Here is an 8988-nt window from a genome sequence, read left to right on the forward strand (position 1 = left end):
TTAATTATGATCAATATTTTATATTAGGAAACAATCAAAACTTCTATGAAATTACATATTCATCAAATTAAATGGACAGTTAAGATTGGGTTGTATTGGTTGTACAAATGGTAGAGGTTGTATAATAACATACCTCTATATATATATATATATGTGTGTGTGTGTGTGTGTGTATATATATACATATATAGATGAGCGATCAAATGAAAACCGCCCTCATTTGTACCAATCTCATCCATCAATTTTCTTGATCAATGGTCAAGATTAGTTTAGGTTATATTAAGAAATTAAAAAAAATATTTATAGTCTCAAAAAGGGCAAAATGGTAACTTTGGTAGTGGTAATATTAATAGCAACCATATCATGTATATCGTAGTATTAATGAAACAAAATCATTTGTAAAATAATATATTAATCTTATGTTCAAATATTATAAAAAAATAACATTCATCATTAAAATAGATCAACAGTAAAAACAAAACACATTGTAATGAAAAAAAAAATACTATTACATTTAATGAACGAAATGGTTTCACAGATTCATCAATACACAAATCAACGTAATGCTAGATGAGACATTTGTTATTTTCAAGTTTCCGGTAGATGGATCTGTTTCATTGTAATAATGAAATGGTTTCACTGTTAGCTAATTACACAACATTTTCTTACCAATTATGAAATGGTTTCACTTTCTTCATGCACCTATTTCATCGACCAATTTTTTCAAATACGAACACGGTTCATAGAGTCAATGCATTTACCATTACATGCTTTGTTAACCATTAAGTGAACAAAATCAAAAAAAAAAATGAAACAATTTCATCAAATATTGTTGATAAGAAAACAAGATTATGCAAGAATATTATATTACGCAACAAATTCATCCCCAAAAGTTTCATAAAACAAGCTCCTCAATGAACGTTTTCATGAACAAATATAACATGAATCTATTTCACAACTCATTATATTTTTACCGGTTCATTAATCTTTGTTTGGATCTGTTACTGACTTCGTGGATTAATGAATATAATAATTTTCGATTTTCATATTATTACCACTAATAAACCGAGAAACCAAATAACAATATTCAATTTTTAAAATTCTAATTTAAATATTACCATTTATAATTTTTTATTATTATATTATCTTAATTAAGATTTATTAATAACTCTCATATTTAATAGAAAACAATGTAAATGACAAATCTACCCTTAATGATTAAATTTAATTAAGAAAAAAAATAATTTTCCTATTGGTCGAGATTAGTTTACACGATTTCTACAGTTTTCATTTGATTGCGCATATATATATATATATATATGGGCCTAATCAAATAAAATTAATTAGTTTGTGATAATCATGAGTTCCAATCTCAACCACAAATCAATAGATAAATTAAGAAATTTATAAATTTGGTAATTTTTAATCAAAATTTTAATGCAAGAACATTTTAGGTATTTTCTCTCATTTATCCTCTCTTCTCTCTCCGTCTCCCGGCCTCCGGCCACCGTTCTCCAGTGATACCACAGTGGTATCACAATGCATCTTATATGTGATTGGGTATCACACTGTGGTCGTTTGTGCAGTCGATCAGATATGTAACACAGTGATATCACAATGCATATTATATGTGCTTTGAGTATCACACTGTGGTATCACCGGAGGTGGGTGGCTAGAAGACGGGGACGGAGAGAGAAGAGAGAAGAGAAAATATCTAAAATGTACTTGCATTAAAATTTTAATTAAAAATTACCAAATTATAAATTTTCTAATTTACCTATTGATTTGTGGTTGAGATTGGATCTCACGGTTACCACAAACTAGTCATTCTTCCCTTGAATGAGCCCCCATATGTGTGTATATATATATATATATATATATACTATAAGGGTACTCGCGCAATGCAATGAGATATATCTCGATTTTTAATGTTTCGTTTTATTCGGTCTCTGTAGCTGTTTTAATATGGTGTTTATGTGGTTTTGAGAAAAAGATAATTTTTTTATTTTTAAATAAAAATATAAATTGGAAGATATCATAAAATTTCGAAAATAAATATATCAATATTAGTATTAAATTAACTATTTAAAAGTTCTTGTTTTTTATGTAATTCTTTTAATTCAATTTTTTAATTATAGTTTAATTTAGATTTGATAACGAAGTATTTTATTTTTGTTTTAATAATATATTTTTTATAAAGACAATAATTAAATATTTTGTTAGAACTCAATTATTATCCTAATTATATTTTAAATTTTTTATATTTAAAATGAGATATTTATCTAATATTTGATTATGTTTATCTGTAGTTAGTTATGCGAATTCAAATACAGAGCTTAATAAGTTGTACTTATGCATAATTTATTTGTAATCTTAAATTTTAAATAATATGCATCAATAAACAATACTTCGTGCATAAAAAATGATTTTTATCAAATGCTTTATAATATTATATATATATATATATATATATATATAATTTGCATCAATATATTTAAGCACAATTTACTTTACTACTGTTTCATCAATATATACAAGCACAAAGAAAGAAAGAGAGAAAGAAAAGAGTCGATAATTAAATAATTGTAAAAAACAATTAAGAAAATGGTATTAATTGTGAAATAATATGTTGATTTTGAGGTTATATATATACACTAGAAGGGTACTCGACCAATGCATCAAAACACATCTCAATTAAATGTTTTGTTTTATTCATTATCTATATCGATATCATACGGTGTTACGTGGTTTTGAAAAAAACGATAATGTTTTTCTTTTTTAATAAAATATAAATTCTAAATATCATAAAAATTTACAAAAAGTATACGATATTAACATCAAATTAACTATTTAAAAGTTTTTGTTTTGTGTAATTTCTTTAATTCAAACGAAGTAATTTAATTTAAATCTAATAATATAATTTTTTATAAAATTAATAATTAAATATTATGTTAGAACTCAATTATTATCCTAATTTTATTTTAGATATTTTATATTTGAAAATGAAATGTTTATCTTGTATTTGATTATGTTTATCTGTAGTTAGTTACACGAATTTAAACATGGAGCGGTACAATTTACTTATAATCTTGAATTTTAAGTAATATGCATCAATAAAGAGTATTTTATACATAAAAAATAGTTTTTTAAGACTTTTTATCAAATGCTTTATAATATATAATAGATATGTAACAAAGACATTGAAATAGAGATCTTTTATTCATTAATTAACACAAACATACCACGATACCATTGATTCGTTTATTTTTCTACTACCAGATATAGCTAGAAATCACACACAATCCACAGTGGTTCATCAAATTCACCCAATAATTTATTTCCATTTCCCTTGTTAATGTTATTCATCCCCGACCCACTCGGATGCCACGCCGGAGTTCCGTTTTCGTACCCGTTCCAAGTCAATCTCTGCAACCCGCTGCCATCCAAACGGCATACGTACAGGTCTCCATAAGGCTGAAACTGATTAGGCAATGACACCGGCTCCGCCGTCACTCCCCCTATATTCGCCGTGAATAACAACCACGCCCCGTCGGCGCTGAAGCACACATGGTTTATCCTCTCCCTATCCACCTCCTCAGATCCTTCACCTCCCACCACGAAGATCCTGCGTACATTACTCCCGTCCGGACCCATAACGTATATGCTAAAAGCCTCAGGATTATCCGGATTATGTCGGTTGGAAGAAAAAGCAATGAGGTTGCCGTCAGGGGACCAGCTAGGCATGGTGTCAATCCATGGGCCATCCGTTACTTGTCGAATGCCGTTGTCTCCCTTAAATTCCCCTTCCACGGCGTCCAATATGTAGAGGTTTTTGTGTCCCGACCGTCCTGATCTGAACACCAAACTTTTGCCGTCCGGTGAACATGAAGGAAAAGCGTTGTTCCCCGTCTCCTCCTTAGTCAGGATCTTGACTTCAGCTTCTCCTTGTAAATCGAAAGAGATCCGTGCGATTTGCACCGTCGCTTTCACAGTACTAAATATGGGCCCGATTGACGTGAAGATCACGTTCTTCTCCGTGGGGCTCCACGCATTGTAAAATGATGTTCGTCCCTTCAAGATAGTCCACCTCTGTGACCCATCTGATTTCACGATGTCTATTCCGGCATTCGAGTCAAAGTCAGGATTGAAGGCGATCAGATCCCCTGACGGAGAGAATGAAGGGAATGCTCCATTCAACCTTAGCATTCGAAGACCCTTAATTGGAGATGAAACCTGGTCCAAATTGGGAATCATGGACTCACCATCACTCGATTCACCTCTAAACCGGTGATAACCGAGGAAACCTGAGTTTGGAGAAACAAATGGATTGTAGTGATGGATATTGGGATTCAGGAACTTAGTGATCGGGTAAAACTTATTTAATTCAACATCGAATATTTCAATATGGCGGTGAGTCTCGCCCTTTCGGCGAGTAGCAACTGCGATTTGTTGGCGGTCATGCATAGCAGCTGGCGTAAAGCAATGAAGACCAGGAGGAGTGACACGTCGAGGAGCAGGAGGAGTGGCGGATAGATCGAAATTGGAGGGTAAATCAAGCCTGAAAATGCTCCACCAACCATCGTCGGCTTGCCGGTGGAAGTAAATTGTAGAGTCGCCTGACCAGGTAGGCCAACCACCATGTGAACATAAGAGGAATCGGTTTGAGGAGTCTGATAGACGGAAAACAACGATATCCGTTTTGAGATCGTGAAATTCACCGGGCCAAGGGCGAGAACCATAAGAAGCGACGGCGACGAGGTCCCCGGATTGAGAAAGAGAGGGACTGTAGTCAACACAACCGTAAGGTGTCAAGCGAGAGAGGGTAGTGGCGTCGTCCAATTGGAGGGTGTAAAGGGCAGACCAGCTTTGAAAAGGTGCATCGGTGGGCTGGTGAGCTGATATGAAGTAAAGACGTCCGTCTTTAACGATGGGACGGTCATGGAAAAGACTTGCAGGTGCAGAGGGTAAAAGATCTGAACCTAGATAAATTTGGGGCAATCCATTTCTCTCGGAAACATATACTAAGCGATGGAGGTCATCGTCGGGTCCAACGAACTGAGCGTTGAAATTAACGGAAACACCGTCAGTGAGGCGGTGTTCGGAGGGAGGAGAGGTTGAAAAATGGTGGAGATTAAGCGGTAATGGAGTGGAGAAGACATCGAAGCCGTAGTTGGGTCGGCCGACGGTGGAGAAGACGATGGTTCCGTGAGGCATATCCATATCCATATCCAGTGTGTGATAATAATAGAATCAAGTATAAAAAGGAGTATTTATAAAGAGTGAGCAGAGTGGAGGAGGAGAATTGTGATCCTCATTCTCTTGGCATATCTTGCGTTTACACACATACGTCAACATTGATGTTGAAGACCAACGGCTTTTGTTAATTGTTAGACCTCTTCGACCTTTGAAAAAAATGTTTGGATTAACTTAAAACTGATATGTTGTTTTTTTTTTAATGTTTGTTAAATTATGTTTATATCTGTAAAATGACCAAAAAAGACAGAAAGAAGATTGATGTTTTTATCTAGAGAAGATTGAGATCGATGTTATTTAGATGAAAAGAGATAGGTATAAAGGGTAATGTGGTTAAAATGGTAAACCGGTAATAAGCAGTTTTTTATAAGTCAAGACGGATTAACGTATCAAAAACTGTTTATTACCGGTTTGGCACCGGTATAAGCAGTTTTCTTTTTTCTTATCCAAACACTAGGTATTAACTTATTACCAGTACCAGACTGAAATAAGTCAATAAGCAGATAAAATAAGTAATCCCAAACACCCCCTAAATTTGATATACTTATTTTAATATTTCATTTTATTTTTTATTTCACTCGATGTTATAATATAGTCTTATGTGATTTTAAAAAAAATGATAATATTTTTATTTTTAAATAAAATATAAACTTAAAAATATCATAAAATTTTGACAAAAATATATCGATAACAACATTAAATTAACTATTTAAAATTCTTATTTTTTATGTAATTTTTTAATTATAATTTAATTTTAGGTTCAATAACGAAATAATTTATATTTTGTTTGATAATATAATTTTCTTATAAAAATAATAATTAATTATTTTATTAGAACTCGATAATTATTCTAATTATATTTTAGATCTATATTTTAAAATGAGATTATATCATCTATTTGATTATGTTTATCCACAGTTAGTTACACGAATTCAAACATAAAGCTTTAATAAGTTGTACTTGTGTATAATTTACTTGTAATCTTGAAATTTAAATAATATATATCAATACACAGTACTTTAAGAGTTTTTATCAAATATTTTATAATATAATATAGACATTCAACTCCAACCATTGCTTAAAAAAATATTAAAAATAAATTGTTTTAAGAATCAAGTAATTATTATTTACAGAAAATAAGTACATATTATAATTATTGAGTTTAAATAAAAATAGTATAATAATATATATTACAATTGTAATCAATTTCTGTTTCTAGATAATTTCATTTGAAAATGGCATCACATACTTGAACAACCTGTGAATCCCAAAGCGGATCCAAATATTTTGAACCTATCCTTTAGAGATAACGACAAGGACAGTAAAAGGAGAATTGTCAGTCTTGTCACTAGGAATCTTTTGCTTTCACATCAATATTTTTTTTTATCAACTAGAATATCTAATCTCTTATGCAAGTCGATTAATTCTAGATAATCTATCTGTTTTGTAGATAGTTTGAAGTCAGTGTATTTGAACCTTCGTGATCACAAGAGAATTTTTATTTCTCCTTGAATTTAAACATGAGACTTCCTGATACTTTTAACCTTTGGAGTCAAGTTCAAATCAATCAGACAATATTCTTATGGTTAAATGCCAAAGCCAAATATAATTGTTATATACTTCCAAAAACATGAATCATGAACATGAACATGAACATGAACAGGGTTATAGCTTTCATGGACATCTTGTTTCTAAAAGATATATCTACATTATATTATAAATCATTTGACAAAAACTCTTAAAAACAATTCTTTATGCATAAAATATTGTGTATTAATGCATATTACTTAAAATTTGAGATACAAGTAAATTGTGCGTAAGTACAACTTATTAAATCTCCATTTTTGAATTATTATAACTAACTGTAGATAAACATAATCAAATACATGATAAACATCTCATTTTGAATAGAAAAAATCTAAAATATAATTAGGATAATCATTGAGTTCTAACAGAATCATTATCTTTATAAAATTTTATTGTTAAGTCAAAAATAAATTACTTCACTAAATCGTAAAACCATTATCTTTCTCAAAACCACATAAATCGTATTATACAACAGAGACAAAAAATAAAAAGAAACAATCAAAATGAAGATATATGTCGCTGCATTGTGCGAGTATTCTTCTTATATATATATATATATATATATATATATATATATATATAGGAGCGTTCAAATAAAAATCTGCCCCATTTGTGTAAACCGTGTAAACCAATCACATCCATCTATCTTCTTGATCAATGGCCAAGATTAGTTTACTTTATTTTAGGAAATTAAAAAAATATATATATTAAAAATTTATTTTATTTCAACAATAAGGACAAAAATGGTAAACAAAATTTAACATTTGGTAACATCATTCTCGATATTAATGACACCATTTTCATTTTTTAAAGCAATATATTATTTTTAACTTTAAATCACACCCATCAATAAAACATATAAAAAAAACGAATATAACACACCATATTCAATTATATGGAGTGAATCGTTTTAAATTTTGAATTACATTATATGAACGGAATTGGTTTTACCATGAAAATGTTTCGGTTCACATAATTTATTTGCAACAAGACCCGGTTTCACGTTCRTGAAACTTGTTTCATTTTCCTTTTCATAATTTATTTTCAAAATGCACCGGTTTCATTTTCCTTTTCATCAACAAAATGGATCAACTACACCATCAATGCAACGGTTTCACCATAAAAATGTTTTGGTTCACCTAATTTATTTGCAACATGAACCGGTTTCACGTTCATGAAACCTGTTTCATTTTCCTTTTCATAATTTTTTTCAAAATGCACCGGTTTCATTTTGCTTCTCATAAAAAAAGGATTAACTATACCATCAATGCAACAGGTTCACCATAAAAATGTTTCGGTTCACCTAATATATTTGCAACATGAACCAGTTTCACGTTCATGAAACATGTTTCATTTTGTGGATTTTTTTTGTTCATCTACGTTTTGATGATTTCATTCTATAATTCGATTGTTTCATCAAGACACGTTTTTCTGATTATAACTCATGACAATATATGAAATCCAAAATTTTAATATTTTAATATAATTAAATATTTAAATGTTACCATTTATACAATTTTCTTTATTACGTTTTCTTAATAAAGATTTATTAATAACTTTCATATTTAATAGAAAATATTGTAAATGACCGAAATACCCTTATTGATTAAATTTAATTAAAAAAAGAATTTTTCTATTGGTCGAAATTGGATTACACGGTTTTTTAGAGATGCACGGTTTTCATTTGAACGTGCCCACATATATATATATATATATATATATATATACTATATTATAAAACATTTGGTCCAATTTCTTAAAAACAACTTTTAAAGTATTATGTACTGTTTATTGATTCATATTACTTAAAGTTCAAAATTACAAGTAAATTGTCTGTATGTACAACTTATTAAAGCTCTATGTTTGAATTTGTGTAACTAATTACAGATAAATATAATCAAATTCTGGATAACTATCTCATTTTAAATATGAAAAATCTAAAATATATTTAAGATAATCAATGAATTCAAAATATTAAATATTATCTTTATAAAAAATTATGTTATTAAACTAAAAATAAATGACTTAATTATTTCATTACTAGAAGTGTACTCGCGCAATGCAACGAGATACATCGTGATTTTAATATTTCATTTTATTCTTTATCTCAGTCGATATTATAATATGGCTTTATGTGATTTTGAGAAA

At 29.7% G+C, this 8988-nt stretch overlaps 2 protein-coding genes across 2 annotated transcripts in view; both read right to left on the reverse strand.

The window, feature by feature from the left end:
* The window catches only part of LOC112517787 (AT-hook motif nuclear-localized protein 9-like), a 6721-nt gene extending 3468 nt beyond the window's left edge, over window positions 1-3253 (reverse strand). The window contains exon 1 of the mRNA XM_025125161.1: window positions 3243-3253. Within this exon, the coding sequence (XP_024980929.1) occupies window positions 3243-3253 (11 nt within the window). The remainder of the gene's footprint in view (window positions 1-3242) is intronic.
* Window positions 3195-5231, reverse strand: LOC112517621. The gene has a single exon (XM_025124968.1). The coding sequence runs from the start codon at window positions 5224-5226 to the stop codon at window positions 3286-3288; it is 1941 nt and encodes a 646-aa protein (XP_024980736.1). The 5' UTR covers window positions 5227-5231; the 3' UTR covers window positions 3195-3285.
* Window positions 5232-8988: the final 3757 nt, after the last annotated feature.

The sequence above is a fragment of the Cynara cardunculus genome, assembly GCF_001531365.2.
Source record: "Cynara cardunculus var. scolymus isolate 2C chromosome LG 9, CcrdV1, whole genome shotgun sequence".
NCBI classification, from domain to species: Eukaryota; Viridiplantae; Streptophyta; class Magnoliopsida; order Asterales; family Asteraceae; genus Cynara; species Cynara cardunculus.